At 39.1% G+C, this 17427-nt stretch overlaps 2 protein-coding genes across 2 annotated transcripts in view; both read right to left on the bottom strand.

Moving 5' to 3' along the window:
• The window catches only part of DNASE1L3 (deoxyribonuclease 1L3), a 969732-nt gene that overhangs the window by 234863 nt on the left and 717442 nt on the right, over nucleotides 1–17427 (bottom strand). The window lies entirely within an intron of this gene.
• DNAH12 (dynein axonemal heavy chain 12) overlaps nucleotides 1–17427 on the bottom strand; it is a gene marked incomplete at both ends in the record, with an annotated part of 228478 nt that overhangs the window by 60386 nt on the left and 150665 nt on the right. The window contains 5 exon segments of the mRNA XM_080674339.1: nucleotides 792–872; nucleotides 1540–1702; nucleotides 3212–3345; nucleotides 10635–10829; nucleotides 14426–14587. Of these exon segments, the coding sequence (XP_080530465.1) occupies nucleotides 792–872; nucleotides 1540–1702; nucleotides 3212–3345; nucleotides 10635–10829; nucleotides 14426–14587 (735 nt within the window).

Genomic DNA, 17427 nt, shown 5'->3' with positions numbered 1-17427 from the left:
TTCTTCCAACATTCTATTGCTTTCTCTCTTCTGGAGATAAAAGAATGTTTGAAAAGTAGGGAATTTTGAAGGGTAGAAAAGCCCAAGATAAAATGAGGAGAAATGCAAATACATGTAACCTAATTTGGTAATGGGCTTCACACTTCCCTTCAAAAACAAATGAAAGAAACCCGAAGAGATAGCCAATCAAGAGAAAAGGGTAAAGTCCCTAAGATCTAGTGGCAAAAATTGAGGCTTATTTTATTTTTTAAAATTTATCTTTATTGTTGAAAAGTATTACTGATGTTCCCCTCCCTCCCCCATTGGCCCCCTTCATCCTGCTCCTGCCCCCTCAGTGTTATTTAGAATAGCTAAGATCTGGACACAGCCCAAGTGCCCATTAGTAGATGAATGGATAAAAAAACAAAACAAAACTCTGGTACATTTACACAATAGAATACTATGCAGCTGTAAAAAAGAAGGATCTCTTACTCTTTGAGACAGCATGGAGGAACCTGGAGAGTATTATGCTAATGAAATAAGCCAGTCAGAGAAAGACAAATACCACATGATCTCACTTATATGTGGAATCTAATGAACAAAATAAGCTGAAGAACAAAATAGACCCAGATACTTTGAAGCATGCAACAGTCTGACTATATTTCAGAGGGAAGGGGTAGGGGGCCAGAAGAGATTATCCAAAGAACTTATGGACACAGACAATAATGTGTTAAGGCTTATTTTCAAAGCTAATTTTACATATTTCGATTGTCTTCTGACATCAATGAAAATAAACATTCACGATACTCTACCTGCATCATATGTGCGTTTTCAATTTTAGCTTCCTCCAATTTGGGCTGTAATTGAACAAGCTCCAATTTCATTTCACCAACCTAAATAGACAATTCATCATTAAGTTTTCATAGTTGCAATAGTGACAGAAACCAAACATAGAAAACTGAAACTTATATGTATCAGAAAGTATTAGGGCCAGAAAATCTTAACTTTTTCTTCCAGTTCTTTACATGATAAAAGAAATAATGAGAGGGTGGCCAGTTTCCTTTACAAAATATTTTATCTTCCTTGAGTATATGACAGGGCAGCAGGAGAATGCAGTTGCCACAGAAGAAATGCAGATAGAAAAGAAGGTGGCAGCTTGGAGTATCCCTGTTACACTATTGCTTATATTGAAATAATGCTAATAAGCATTAGAAGTACTTGACCCATTTTTCAAAAAACACCAGTCTTTTATTTTACCAGCCATTAAAATAAAAAGTCAACTCAGACTTCTTATACTCTCTCCAAATTCCCCCCCCCCAAAAAAAAAAATGAAGACTAAAACAAGATGTATTTGAGTCTGTGCGATCTGGGTAACTTAGTAAACTTCTCTAAAACTCACTTTAATCATCTGTAAAATATAGATCATAAAAGTTTTTACCTCATGGAGTTGTTATGAGGAATAATTGAAGGAATACATGTGAAACATATAACACAGTGCCTGGCACATATTGTTTCTTACATTTCCTATTATATATTACCATTTTGAGCTGTCAAATGTACCTGAGATTCAGCAAAAGCTAGCTGGTCAAGCCCATTCACGTATCTTTGTTTTGCTTCCACAACAGCTTGTCGCTTCTGAGTCAAAAGCTGTCGAAATGAGGCAATAAGTTCAAGATAAGAAGTAGCAGTAACATAGTTATGTCGTCCTAACTCCTGCAAGAACCTAAAAGAGAGGCAGATCATATATCTTAATATAAGTAATTGGCTTCAGAAAGTAAGAAGTAAATTCAACATAGCATTAACAACAAGCATTTAAGAATAAAGGTTAATTTTTAAATTAAAAAATTTATATGTTTTTATTGATTTTTAGAGAGAGATGAAGGAAGAGAGAAACATCATCAATTGACTGCCTCCTGCACACCCCCTACTGGGATCGAGCCTGCAACCTGGGCATATGCCTTGGCAGGGAATCGAATCATGACCTCCTGGTTCCTAGGTTGATGCTCAACCACTGAGCAACACCGGCTGGGCGAAGTTAATTTTATTTAGAGGATGCTGAGTAATTGAACTCCATAGAGTTCTAGAATTCTACACATAACCACATTCCAATTTCTTATCTACAAGATATCAAATAGCAATGATAAATTTGTGCTTTGTATTTAAAAAGCACAAATCAATAGATCTGTACCAAAGGTGAACTATAGCAAGAAAGATATAGGCCTTTTTACATGTTTCATAAGCCATGAAGATCTAACCCTGTAAGGGACCCAAGATATTGTATAAGTATAGTAGGAAAGGGGATTACAGATAGGATAGTAAGAATGAGTCATCATTCTTTGCACAAGTGTGTCACTTGTCAGCTGAATGGGATATGGCCAAGAAGTATGAGATTACTACACATACAAATAGAAACAATGAAAGCAATGATGTTTCATGGCAAGTATGTAGACTAGAGCCCACTTCTTGATGCAACTGTCCAAGCCAACCATGCTACCTGGATAGGCAATATACTCTATTCTATAGTGATATGAGCACTTGGGCTTATGCACCTTTGAAATGAAGATCTCAGAGATTAACAGAGGTAAAACAGACACTTTTGAAGTATCCACAGCCTACCAACCAGCTCCCTTTATCTGAGAACTTCCACCCAGTGCCCCATAGCAATGTTGGCTCTGTGAAAGTTGCTATTCTAACTATAGCTGATCAGACCAGAGTTGGACACTGGACACAAATGAGGCTAATCACATTTTGGAACAAATTTGGAATGAGGAGTTGGAAATAGGCAATCAGTCTCTGCCTGTAGCTGGAATTGCAAGAAGTAAATTGAGAACTGAGAGGCAGCCAGTTTCCTCCATATGCCCTGGGAAGCAGAAAATTTAGTCTGCAAAGAGAAAGAAATAAGTAGGTGCCCAGACAAAAGCAGGAATGAGAAATAGAGAAAAGGCATTTCTGGTTTTAGAACGGCTTTCTAATTCCTGCTTCCAGTCACTTCTGAGACCCAGCTGAATTCTTTCCCTTAAGCTTTGTCAGACACCTCTGTATCTTTATGATAAACTCCCCCTTTTTGTTAAAGCTAGATCAAGTAGCTTTCTATTACTTGCAAGCTGAGGATCTTTACTAATTAAGTAATCAGAGAGATCTAGAAAACATAGAAACCCTATTAAAATTTTGGACTTTCACAGAAAGAGATGCTTCAAAATATGACATTATTGTAATTTAAAAATCCATTAACCTTTCTGAAAGATCCATAATAGAAGTGTGAAAATGTTTGCAGATTGGAACTATTTCTCGTCGTTCAACGTCAGTAAGCTCCAGTGTTTCTAAGAATTTCACAGCTACAAGCTCAAGGGCATCTTCGGGCCATGGCTAAAAATAAGAAAAAGAAAACTTGTAAAATTTAAGATGAATATCTTACTCCAACTATGTAAATTAAATGCCTTTCTATACGAGAATAACTTAGGGTTGAGAAAATTAAACCCTAATGGGGAAAACAGGATTAGGGGACTGAGGTCACAAGTAAATCTATGAAATATCTAATTAATATGTTCATAAACTAAAATTAAAGATAACATGAAAGGTCAATGATATCTTATATAATAAAGAGGTAATATGCAAATTGACCCTCATGCCATCACAAGATGGCTGCACCCACAGCAGAGGTGGGGTTCCCGTAACACAACATGGCTGTGCCCACAGCAAAGGTGGGGGTTCCTGTAAGAGCCTTAATGAGCAATCAGCAAGGACCTGAGGCTGTGTGGCACCGGGCCAGGGTGGGGACCTGAGGCTGTGCCCCCAGCCCAGCAGGGCTTGACTGGGGACCTTGGCCACACCCCCCTCCTAAAGGGGCTTAACAGGGGACCTCAAGGCACGCCCCTGCCCCAGTGCTGGGCCAGGAGACTACAGGCCATGCCCCCCGCCCTGGTGCCAGGCCAGGGGACCTGAGGCTGCACCCCTCGCCCAGCGGGGCTTGACGGGGGACCTCAAGCCATGGCCCCCACCTTGGTGCTGGGCCAGGGGACCTCAGGCCACACTCCCTGCCCCAGTGACAGGCTGGGGGACCTCAGGCCACACCCCTCACCCCGGTGCTGGGCTGGGGGACCTGAGTTTGCACCCCTTGCCTGGCGGGGCTTGATGGGGAACCTGAGGCTGCACCCCTGCCCGGCAGGGCTTGATAGGGAACAGGCCAGCTGGGTCTGGATCTAGCCCAATGGGGGTGGGGCTGGCCGGGACTGGGTCTCGTGCAATTTCAAGGCATGCACAGGGGCCCAGTGCATGAAATTCATGCACTGGGGAGGGGTCCCTCAGCCCAGCCTGCCCCCTCTCACATACTGGGAGCCCTCAGGGGATGTCCTACTGATGGCTTAGGCCCGCTCCTTGTTGGGAGCGGACCTAAGCCACAGTCTGGCCTCCCTTTGCGGGAGGTGACCAGGCTGATCAGGGGAAGGTGCCAACCCCATCACCCTGCTGCTGCAGCCACTGCCAGTCACCATAGCCGCCAAGGTATTTTCATCAACACGGACTCCAGTCCCTTCACCATGAAAAAATGACAACTTTCTTTAAGCATTTTCAAAATGTGACTTTCATAGGATATGACATTTCTTTATTTTTCTTTTTATCCTCACCTGAGGATATGTTTCCATTGATTTTATCCCCTTCCCTCCGATCGCAGCCTCGACCCCTTCCCAAGCCTAAAGCCTCTGCACCAGGCTTTAGGCTTGGGAAGGGGACTTCCCCGCCCCTCTGATCGCAGGCTCAGCCCCTTCCCAAGCCTAAAGCCTCCGCCCAATGGCCGGCTGGGAGTGACCTGGGTGCTGAGGAGGTTCCCGGGACCCAGGTATGTATGCAAATTAACCACCATCTTTGTTGGGTTAATTTGCATAGACACTCTGATTGGCTGTGGGCATAGTGGAGGTATGGTCAATTTACATGTTTCTCTATTATTAGGTAAGATTTCCTCTAATTAATTCCCTTGTAATGTGCACGAATTTCATGCACCGGGCCACTAGTTTTGCATATAAAAGCTATACTTCACTGCTTTCTTAACTCTTCCACTTGGATGTATAGGCATCCCAAACTTAGTACGACAGTGGCAGAGGCAGCTAATTGCCCAGCTAATATCTATCAGTCCCTTTTCCTTAGGATTCCAATTATATTCTAGACAGTAACATGCCCAGCTAAAAGAGTACATTTTTAGTCTCCCTTGCAATTCAGAGTGGATAAAGATATATACACGGTTGTTAGGTGGGGATTTCAGGAAAAGCTCTTTAGAGGGTTACATCAAAGTGGCATGCATCCTTTTTGCCTTATTTCCCATTATTCTACTTCTTGCCTGGAACATAAGATGTGAAAGTTGGAGCTCCAACATCCACCTTAGATCATAAGATGATTTTAAGATGGAAACTACATGCTAAGGATAGTAAAGCAGAAAAACTTGGGATTCTGGTGACTTTGTTGAGCCACAAAAGCCCCAGTCAGCTTACCTTCAGGTTTTTTTCTATATCAGAGGGAAAACTGTTTAGTTTGGGTTTCTGTTACAAATAACCCATCACAATTCCTAACATTATATCCAAAGCTAATCTTTTATTTTCTTCCTCACAAATTTACTTCTTTTCAAATCTTTCCTGTCTCCATGAAATGGTTCCTTTGCTTTTCATGGAATATATCAAGCATGTCCCTGCCTCTGGGCCTTTGAACTTGCTGTTCACTCTTGACTAGGACTCTTCTCACCTAAGATTCTGTTTGGTTCACTCCTTCTCACCTCTGTTCAAATGCCAACTTATCAGCAATGTCTTCCCAGAGCATATTTTCTAAAACTTCATTCCTTCCTTCATTACACTTTCCCTTATCCTGAATTTATTTTTCTTAGCACTTATAAGTATCTGATATATAATTATTTGTTCATTTGTTGATTTTCTGTCTCCCCTCAGATTAAAATGTAAAATCCATGAAAGCAAGGACTTCATTTTTTTCGTCACTCTTATCTTTAATATCTAAAATAGAACTTGTCAATATATATTTGAAATATTTATTTGATGAAATTACTTATGTTAAATGAGTAATTAATCTTCATTTGCTTATTAGGATATTTTCCAAATTTCCTTTCACTTAGATTTAACAAGATGCTTGTAATTTTTTCCTTTGTAAGCAAATAATATGTATTTTAAGATCAATTTTTCAATGTCTGACCCTCTTCCTAGTAAAATTCAAACTTTTTTGATCAAACACTCCATTACTAAAAATGTTTTAAGCACATACGGACAATGTATTCATATTTATTAATGTATTATACAGGCATGGGCAAAAGTAGGTTTACAGTTGTGAGCACATGAAAGTTTATTTTTGTATTATATATATTTCCATATGAACAACTTTAAAGCTACTTTTGCCCATCCCTGTGTCCATATGGTTTTGTTGTATTAACACATTTTTTAAACCTTAGTAGAAGCTTCTAAAGATTTATTATTAGTGAATTTTTGTCAAAGGCCAGAATAAGTGTCATATGACTTATACATCATTGAAAATATTACAAAAGCTTATCTTTGTGTTCTGAGTGCTTAGTTGTTAATTATCCTGCTAGTCATGATGGTCTAATACTCTCTGTAGCAGTTCGAATGTTTATGGTTAAGACACAGTGTCTTCAAGGGGGATATTTATAATAAGTTCAGAAGTAGGGTATTTCCAGAGTTGCTTAACTTAGAAGTTCAATCATGTCATTGAGGATCCAGTTTTTTTCTGGCTTTTTGTTCCACCGTTCTCAGTACATTTTATTTCATCCTTGGGCTTGTCCCAGAATGCTGTGGCAATGGACATTACATCCTCAAGCAACAAGGTGGAAAGAGAGAAAAGGACCTTTTCCTACCATGCAATACTTTTTCATAGTAAAAAAACCCCAACGAAACAAACAAAAAAAATAACTTTTCCCCAAAGCAGACTTTAACTTAGGACCCTATTGGCAAGGAATGGGTCATGAATAGGCTCATTTATAAGCCAAGTAACAGTAATATTGAGAGTACCAATACTGATTTAGACCAACTAGGAATCAATCTACATAAAGGGTGATTTCCCAAACAATATCACAATTCTGTCAGCAAGGATGGGGTGGGTAGAAAATAACTGTTGATAGGTAACCAATAGTGTCTCCCATACCATCATAAGCTGATATTGCATGGCATGAGATACCCTGGGGATAAGATTTATTGTTTAACTAGTTGATATAATTCCATATTCCAAATAGCCTTCTGGAATTTATTTTTACCAGCATCTTGTCAGATCTTATTAAGTAGTCATTGGTTTTGCTTCATGATGTGACTAACAAAGAGCATAAGCTAGTTTATGCCATTCTCTTACTGTCCACTTATAATTACATCATATCTTCAATTTTCAGTTCACTACTGGAATCGCTAAGGTTACCTTGCATATCATGCATGGCTATACAAATTGAGCAAGGGTGTCAATGTTAATCCATAGGAAATACTTCATACAAAATGAATATTCCAATAATTTCTTCCCTTATTCTCTGAATTGTTTTTCCACCCCTGGTAAGTGTACACCCTACTTTGGGGACTTGAGATCTATCAAAAAAGTCAGTGCCTTCCTGATTATGTGACACACAGTGGTTTACACTCACTTCCTGAATTTCACAAACCCAGGCCCCAAACAATGCCATCAGTTTCTCTGACATAGGTTCTGTGTCCCCACTGCTTCATTGTAAATCTTTATTCCGCTCTGTTAACCACTTAACTTTCCTTATCTATTTGCAACTGCCAGTTCCTTCTTTTAAAAATTTTCCCCAATAAGTAAGAATCACTTAGAATAGAAAGTCTCATGGTTATAAAAAAGATATCCAAAAGTAGTAGAATTGTATTTATAAAATTTCACAAAACTTATGGTAGGACAGGTTTTCTTTGTATGTTTGGTTTTGCTTTGGCTACTTAATGAAAGCAGTATTAAGATATAGTTGGCATAAAAAGCAAAATTGTTTCACATAGCTGTTATTGCTGTATAAACACTAAAACATCACTAGCTGAAATAAATGTGCTATCCTCAAAAGGACAGAGTTAATTTCTCAAACATGCAATTGGCAAATAAGCAAAAGAGAATAAAACAAGTTAGTATCAGATATTTATTTTTAAAAGAAATTATCCAGTGATCAATAGTCCACATTCTATTGGAAATAAAGCAATAAACAGAAGGCACCATAAGCTACTGTTCTCAAAAGCGTAAATACTTAATCGTCTTATACAGGCAGTGACAATTTGCCTTAAGATTAAGTGAGGTGGCAGTCATCATTTGGTGCTGGCATGATCCACTCCAAATCATTCACCATACAGCCTCCAAGTGTTTTGCTTTTCTAAAATAAGGATTAGCTAAATATATGTTAATCACCATGCAGCATCTTTGGTATAAAAACAAATTCCCAGGCATATTTACAAATTCCTTTATAACCTGTCACTGACTCAAAGCTCCAACTTAACTCCTGCTGCCCTCATTGCCAGTCAGTTTTACCAAACTATATGTAGTTGCCTAAATGAGCCATGCCCTCTGCACTGTTATACTTTTGCACATACTATCCCCATGTGATGGTTGATTTTATGTGGCAACTTGACCATATATTTGGTCAAACATTACTCTGGGTGTTTCTGTGAGGTGTGTTATGAATGAGTTTAATATTTAATTCCACAGAGTCAGAAAAGCAGATTGCCCTCCCTAATGTGAGTGAGCCTCATCCAATCAGTTGAAGGCCTGCCTGAAAAGAACAAAAAGGCTGACCTTCCCCTGAATAAGGGGGAATTCCTTTTGCCTGCCTGTCTTCACCTGGGACATCAGTTTTTTACACTTGAACTGAAACATCAGCTCTTACTGGTCTCAAGCTTGCTGGCCTTCAGACTGGAACTACAGCTCTCCTGGTCTCCAGCTTTCCAACTTCAGGTCTTAGAACTAACTCATCAGCCTCCATAATCATGCAAGCTAATTCCTTATCATATATACTAGAGGCCCAGTGCATGAAATTCATGCACGGGGCGGGGTGTCCCTCAGCCCAGCCTGTACCCTCTCCAATCTGGGACCCCTCGAGGGATGTCTGACTGCCTGTTTAGACCCGATCCAGGTGGGATCGGGCAGTTGGACATCCCTCTCACAATCCAGGACTGCTGGCTCCCAACTGCTCACCTGCCTGCCTTCCTGATTGTCCCTAACTGCTTCTGCCTGCCAACCTGATCACCACTAACCACTCCCCTGCCAGCCTGATTGATGTCTAACTGCTCCCCTGCCAGCCTGTTTGCCCCCAAATTCCCTCCTCTGCCAGCTGGGTCACCCCTAACTGCCCTCCCCTGCAGGCTTGATCGCCCACAACTGCCCTCCCTTGCAGGCCTGGTCCCTCCCAACTGCCCTCCACTGCTGGCCTGATCACCCACAACTGCCCTCCCTTGCAGGCCTGGTCCCTCCCAACTGCCCTCCCCTGCTGGCCACCTTATGGTGGCCATCTTGTGTCCACATGGGGGCAGGATCTTTGACCACATGGGGGCAGCCATCTTGTGTGTTGGAGTGATGGTCAATCTGCATATTACTCTTTTATTAGATAGGACAGAGGCCTGGTGCATGGGTGGGGGCCAGCTGGTTTGCCCTAAAGGGTGTCCCAGATCAGGGTTGGGGTTCCCTTGGGGTGTGGGGCAGCCTGGGCGAGGGGCCTGTGGTGGTTTGCAGGCCGGCCATGCACCCCAGCGACCCAAGCGGAGGCTCTGGTATCTGGGATTTATTTATCTTCTACATTGAAACTTTGAAGCCTGGAGCGGAGCCAAGCCTCCTGCTCACTCCGTGGCGGCAGCCATTTCTGTTGGGATTAATTTATCTTCTATAATTGAAACTTTGTAGCCTTAAGTGGAGGCCAAAGCAAGCCAGGGCTGCAGAAGCTTGGCTTCCTCCATTGCTGCGGGCAACCCTAGCCTCCTGCTCTCTCCAGCTCCATGGCTGCCGCCATTTTTGTTGGGATTTATTTATCTTCTATAATTGAAACTTTGTAGCCTTAAGCGGAGGCCTGGTCTGGCCAGGGTGTGCAGAGCTTGGCTTCCTCCATTGCCGGGGAAACCTAAGCCTCCCTCCTGCTCTCTCTGTGGCCGCAGCCATCTTGGTTGGGTTAATTTGCATACTCGCTCCTGATTGGCTTGTGGGCGTGGCTTGTGGGTGTAGTGGAGTGATGGTTAATTTGCCTATTACTCTTTTATTAGATAGGATGATATATCTGATATAAATATATACACGCACATATATTTCTTTACATACGTGTACTAGTATATATGTGTGTATATACATAATGCACTCTATTCGTTTCTAATATATCCCTCCTATATGCAACTAACACATTTTCATATGTCAGAGACTCCTAGTCTCAAGTACGACTTTGCACAACAAGATTATAGCTTTTTTATATAATCATTACTGCTCATTTGCTGATTGCCTTTTCTGTCTTCTTGTCTAGTGTGTGAGCAATTTGTGGGGAACATGTAGTCTTATCAATCCCTGGTGCTAAGCACTATGCCTTTCATTATAGTAAGTGATCAAGAAACACTTGCTGAATGTATTTTAATGAAGCTTGAGTAAGGTTTCAGTAAAATTCCAAAAGATTTAGTTGCCCTCCCCCAACCAAAAAAATTGCAAACCTGAAACCAGTCAATGGTACAGCAATTGATGAGGGATGGAAACTGTCTCAGGCGATTTCGAAAAGCATCTCCAATGGGGCTAAAGGCCACTACAACATGAAGATTATCTTTGCAGCGATTCACGAAGAAAGCAAACAGGGCTAAGGGACTAAGTTCACCGTGTTTATTGCCAGCCTGAGCTACAGGACGGACACCCTAGGAAATATCAGAAAATAAAAAACTGAAAATAGAAATAGGTAAGCTGATAATGAAATTAACAGATATTAGAATATTAAAAATTTTTGTTACTCCCCTTATAAATACCTTTACATTTTTGTTTTCATACCAATAGAATAGCTTTAATATAGTTTGTACTTAGAAGACTTCTTCAATTCTGTGATTTTATCATTTAAAAACAAATATCGCCCTAACCAGTTTGGCTCAGTGGATAGAGCATCGGCCTGCGGGCTCAGGGGTTCCAGGTTCGATTCCAGTCAAGGGCATGTACCTCGGTTGCGGGCACATACCCAGTGGGGAGTGTGCAGGAGGCAGCTGATCGATGTTTCTCTCTCATCGATGTTTCTAACTCTCTATCCCTCTCCCTTCCTTTCTGTAAAAAATCAATAAAATATATATTTAAAAACAAATATCTGACATAAAGATATGAACAAAAAGTTCACCAAGATACAGTCAACATTGTTTTTAAGAGGAAAAAATCTAAAGCATCTAGTTAAAACGTTATAAAACATCCATATATAGTAATTTTATACAACTGTTAAAAATAATGAGTTGAATCAATATAAATGTTATGGCAAGATCAGCAAGATAAAATAAATTTTTAAAAAAACCACACAAATTGTGCAACAGTACATATGTGACGATTCTCTTTGTTAAATTAAAAAATATATCAGGTGTATGTATAAGTACATACACACCTTTTTAAAAATATATGTATATTTATTGATTGATTTCAGAGAGGAAGGGAGAGGGTGAGAGAGATAGAAACATCAATGATGAGAGAGAATCATTGATCGGCTGCCTCTTGCACCCTCCCATTGGGGCTCAAGCCCGCAACCCAGGCATGTGCCCTTGACTGGAATTGAACTCGGGACCCTTCAGTCCACAGGCTGACACTCTATCCACTGAGCCAAATCAGCTAGGGCCATATACACCTTTTTATGGAAGCAATCACAAAAAAGTGTTAGTAGTGATTACTTTTGGTGAGCTGGACTTAAGGGACAGTGTGAGAGCGAGGCTTTTATTTTTTATTTTGGACATTTTTCTTGGTTTATATCATTCTTTATTTCACTTTGGACATTCTTATGCTGAATTCTCTACCTTTATACTTATAACAGTTTCATTAAAACATGTAAATAGTGTTCTCTGGTAATGAGATTATGGGTCACTTTTAATTTTCTGTCTTTGTATAGGAAGAAATTTTATGTGAGGTTAGGCATAATGGCTCCAGAACCAAACTTTTTTTTTTTTAATCCTCACTTGAGGATATTTTTCCATTGATTTTTAGAGAGTGGAAAGAGAGAGAGAAAGAGAGAAATACCAATGTGAGAAAAACACATTGATTGGTTGCCTCCTACATGCCCCTGACCAGGGTCTAGGCCGAGTAGGAACCTGCAACCAAGGTACATGCCGTTGACAGGAATAGAACCTGGGACCCTTCGGTCCGAAGGCCAATGCTCTATCCACTGAGCAAAACCGGCTAGGGCAAGAACCAAACTTCTTGGATTCAAATTCCCAGCTTGCAATTTATATCCTATGTGACCCAGGGAAAGTTATTTTACCTCTCTGTAACTTAGTTTCCTCACCTTTAAAATGGGAAAAAGAGTATTTGTATCAGAGAGTTGCTGAGGGATCAAACGAGTTATAACATGTGAACACTTAGAATAGTTCTTGACATGGGTAACTGTTTGCTTTTATTTTATATCCTATACTTCTCTTGTTCAAAGCACAAAAGGTTTCATAGTCAATAAAGTGTCTTATAAATAGATTAAAAAAATTTTATATAAGGAGTGGTCACAATGATCATATAATTTCCATTGTTATTAGAATGAATTTATTTTTCAACGAATTCTCTACTATAGCTATGTTCTACTTTATATCCATGGAAACCTGTAAATCAACACAGTCTATGCATTCTGATGGTAATTATCAAATTATGATCACTATGTTCAATGTCAGTTTATAAAAAATTATGTTAGGTGGTATACCTGCACTAAATGAAGTAAAGAAGAAGTCACTGCTCCATTAAGAAAAACGTTGCAATAACTTAATTCTGCAAAGAGTGCAAATGGCACCATGGAAAAAGTCATCTGGAAATGTATGTCTGAGGCTGAGACTCTGATGAAGTCCGACAGATGTGCTGAGTCTTTAAGAGATGCCCTGAAGGTAGGGCCAGAGCCAAGGTGTAGAGGTCAGTTATCAGGAATGAGGTTTAAAGTAAAATCTTTGGGGGATGAAATAAATGAAGTCCAAGACGGTCTTCGAAGTGGGATGCACAGGATAATGTACAGTGTAGAGAGAAAATAATAGAACTTCTTTTATATTACCTTTTATATTTTAAAAAATCAATATTAAAAAGCAAAAACGGGGATACATTTCAGTATCTCTGAGTTCTGACCATGGCTATGTCCTTGTGGATAAATTGATATGATGTTCCTAGGCTTGGGTGGAACATGAAGAAAAGAAGTTCTTAAGGCCACTGTTGGATCATACAATAAAATAGTTGTGAAGCAAGTTTTGAAGCAAAATGACAAGAGGAAAAGATAAACAACAGCTAAAATGAGAAGGAAAGCTTAGCAAAGCTTAGGAAGTCCTACTCCCCATGGTAGCACATGAGAGTGTGGGGGATGAGTTTATCGTATGAATTAGAAAAATCACCATTCTTTAACAGCCTTGGCCACATTCTTGACATCATCCAGATAAAAGTAGAGAACTTGGGATCTTTTTTGTTTTTCCTCCTTCTCCACTCAGACTACAAACTGGTAATGTTCCATTTACTGGAGGCTTTTTAAGTGTCTGACACTCTAATAAGGGCTTTATTTCACTTGATCCTCAGACCTCACAACAACTCTATGTAGGAGGAACTATAATGTATTTAATATTTCCATTCCATACAAGAGAAAAGCAGGGTGCTTGAATTACTAGAGTAAATCCATTTTACTCCAGATCTTATCACTGAAGGCTGGAATGAAGCATACAGGTGTGAGTAATGTATTCTGTGGGTAAAAGTAGTTGTAGTAATGAGAAAGGGGAAATTACTAGCAGAGATCTTGCAGGGTAAGTTCTTAGAAATGGTGGTCGAAGGGCAGGGTATCTGAAGTAAGGGTCCTTCACAATTGTGTTTTTTGTCAATTTAATCACAAAGTATGGCACTCGGATATGTCGGAACTATTAAGACAAGTAGTTTTATTAAGGGTTTGGGAAATTTTTAACCAGTGGTAAAACATAAAAGCTAACCAAGTAATGTTTTAAAGCTATATTTTCTCATATCACTGTAACCCTAAGACATGATTTGAAAACTCTTATCACTCATAAAACATGCTAAATAAGATAAAACTGATGAAGCAAATTGCCATCATTATGAAAAAAGGAATTATAAAATAAAATTTTGTCTCACAACTATAGTAAAGCAATTTAAAATTCACCAAAAAAGATGAATTAAAATAATAAACTTAAAATTTTTAATTACCAGCATCTTCTGCACAAGCTATATTTATCCTAAAGAGCAGAGAAAAAAATTCAAGCTAAGAACATTTCTATGCTGGGAGAGGCACTCCCTAAAAAAAAGTATTTACCTCCATCACTTCTTGTTTTTCATCTGCTGCAAAAATGTTAGGTACTTCTCCAGTATTGAGCACACTGTCGATATCCTCGAGGAAAGCTTCCTCTTTTATTTGAGTGTCCGTGATTAGAAAGACTGTCTTGTGTCCTCTCATGCCCACATTCCTTAAGAGAACCTTAAAATAACAATGTATTTAAAAGTGGATTATGGTAGACATTTATCGTTTTTTGCTTTCCCACTTTTTCTCCTTCTCTTGACAACAATTTCTGAATCTTAGAGCAGTACCTCTCCTAGTGAGGATGTCAATCAGGGACTCCATTTTGCCCATCCCCTGTGTGGGAGACCCCCAGCTGGTCAGAGTTTCTCAAGCCCTAGACATAGTCACTAATTCAGAGGAAGCATATGATTTAAGTGAGCCCAATCATAGTCTTAACTGAGGGACAAAAAGGGACTTGAAAACAGAAAGAATCTCTATCATTCTGAGAGGGAAAATATAAAGGCCTGTAATTTAGAACTATTAGGGGCCAACTGTGTTGCCACATGGAATGAGTCTGCTGGAAAAAGAAGCCAAATGGAAGCAAGCAGGATATAGAAAGAGTAATTACTGAGGACTTCATTTGAGCCAGTAAATTCAGCCATGACAAAAGCCTATCTACCTCTGCACTCAAATCATGTAAGACAATAACTCTTTTGCTTAAACTAATTTGAGCTTTTTGTTTTGTTTTGTATGTCACTTGCAACCAAAGATTCCCAACTAATATAAAGATATGAACTCAGTGGTATGCTGGAGCTGACTTATTTGGGGTGGTAGAACTGATTGTTAAAATTTCAGGAACTTGTGAGTAGATAGTTAAACACAGCAGACATTAAATTATATAAACTTATAATTAAATTATATTAAAAACAAAGGTAACAAATACACTCCTAGTTTATTATGCTTACTATTACTTATGCTATGAAGGTTATTTAAATTAACTGTATTTATACAGTAAAAACCCATGTAAGGTGTTCAAATACATAACTCTTTACAACTCTGTTTTCAGTGACATCATGTTGATAGCTTTAATCATTCATGGTGGGAGTTTTTACACCATAGAAATTTGCAAATGCTACAAAAGAGAAGTTCCCCTTACCCTCCTGGAGAGTTGGTTGCTAAACATTTGCCAGCATACCACTGGATATATTTCAAGTGAAGACAATAGTATCACTACTTCTGCAAATAATTTTTAAAATAAAATTTTATGTTTATTTAAAAATAATATATTTAATGTTTTAAACAAATTATACCACTTAAATAACTGCTGGATTTTAATATTATACAAAACTATCCCTTTTTTCACTAAAGCCATCTTCCAATATGCAAGCTGTTGAGATTTTAGAAATAATTTTCTATCATCAAAAGTAGGCAAGCTTGTTTTTAAAAAAGTTTTGTCTCTAATGGTGAGTTTTATAATTATTTTATAGTGTTATTATTATTATATAAAAAATAGAAAATACAATATAAATAAATAAAGTTAACTTAATGCCGTAAGTACCAGTATATTTAAAAGCCATATTGAAATACACAGTGTGTGAAACTGTTTCCAAATAGAAAAAGAGTTAAAATTTCCAAAATACTAATTACATGCCAGGGATAATACAAAGAGCCATACATACATAGTATAATTTAATCACAATAACCTATGAAATAGGTGGAATTATCCAAATTTTACAAATGAAGAAACTAGAGAGTGACATTAGTGAGATGATACACTAGGAAGCTCCAGGCCCCATTTCTCCTGGAGACACCAAATTAGCAGTCTACAGAACGAAATACCTTTGTGAGAACTCTAGAAACTAATTAAGAGGCTGTAGCACCCCTAGGAGTACATAAAAAAGAAGGAACAATACAAGGAGGGTAAGAAAATTTATTGCATTTTTCTCACCCAGCATAGAGTAACACAATCAGGAGAATACCATCAATTCCTGGCTCCTTCCTCAGGACAGAAGGACTAGAGTAGAACTTGCATCCAGTATCCTGGATTTATCAGTGGGCTGCCTAAGGCACTAATTTCTCTTTTGCCTGACTCAGAACAGTGATAGGAATAGGAACTTAGTTTGGAAATGAAGTTGGAGGCCACTGAAAACAGAGGCAAGAACCCCAGCACAATGCAGCAGCAGACTCTGAAGTTCCACCAAAAGGTGCCAGGGGAAGAAAGAGATTAGGGCAAAATAATATACTAGAAACCAACACTGAAAGCTCATGAGAAGAAAAAGGAAATTAAAATGGCCCAAAGCACCTGTATATACTAGAGTACATGCACAACCTCAAAGAAGATGCTTGCCCAGAAAAGTTCTGAGAAGTCACAGAACTTCTGGTCATGCTGATTGATGTTTTCCCCCTGCACGAAGTCAGTCTGTAAAAAGTGGGAGAGGTGGCAGTTTATCAAGTAGTCAATACGCTAAAAGAGAATACAATATATATTTAAAGGAAATCAGGAAAACAATGCATCAACAAAATGGGAATATCAATAGACACAGAAACTATAAAAAATAATAACTAAGAAATTCTGAAGCTGAAAAATACAATAACTGAACTTAATATTGAACCCAAGTTTGGCTGCCTACTGCATGAAAAGCCAATAGTTTAGAGCAGTGGTGGGCAAACTTATTAGTCAACAGAGCCAAATATCAACAGTACAACGACTGAAATTTCTTTTGAGAGCCAAATTTTTTAAACTTAAACTTCTTCTAACGCCACTACTTCAAAATAGACTCGCTCAGGCCATGGTATTTTGTGGAAGAGCCACACTCAAGGGGCCAAAGAGTCGCATGTGGCTTGTGAACTGCAGTTTGCTGACCACGGGTTTAGAGGAAAGTGCTGGCACAAGGAAAGATGGTTTATTCAAGAGCCAGACACCTGAGAAGATGGGGGACTCTTGTCACAAAGACCATCTTAACATCTCAGTGCAGGCAAGGCTTTTTATGAGTGGGGGTTAGAGGTGGAGGGTGGAGAGAGAGGATGGCAGAACAAAA

Source organism: Plecotus auritus (genome assembly GCF_963455305.1).
Source record: "Plecotus auritus genome assembly, chromosome: 6".
NCBI classification, from domain to species: Eukaryota; Metazoa; Chordata; class Mammalia; order Chiroptera; family Vespertilionidae; genus Plecotus; species Plecotus auritus.
This window is presented reverse-complemented; position numbering and strand designations above follow the sequence as displayed.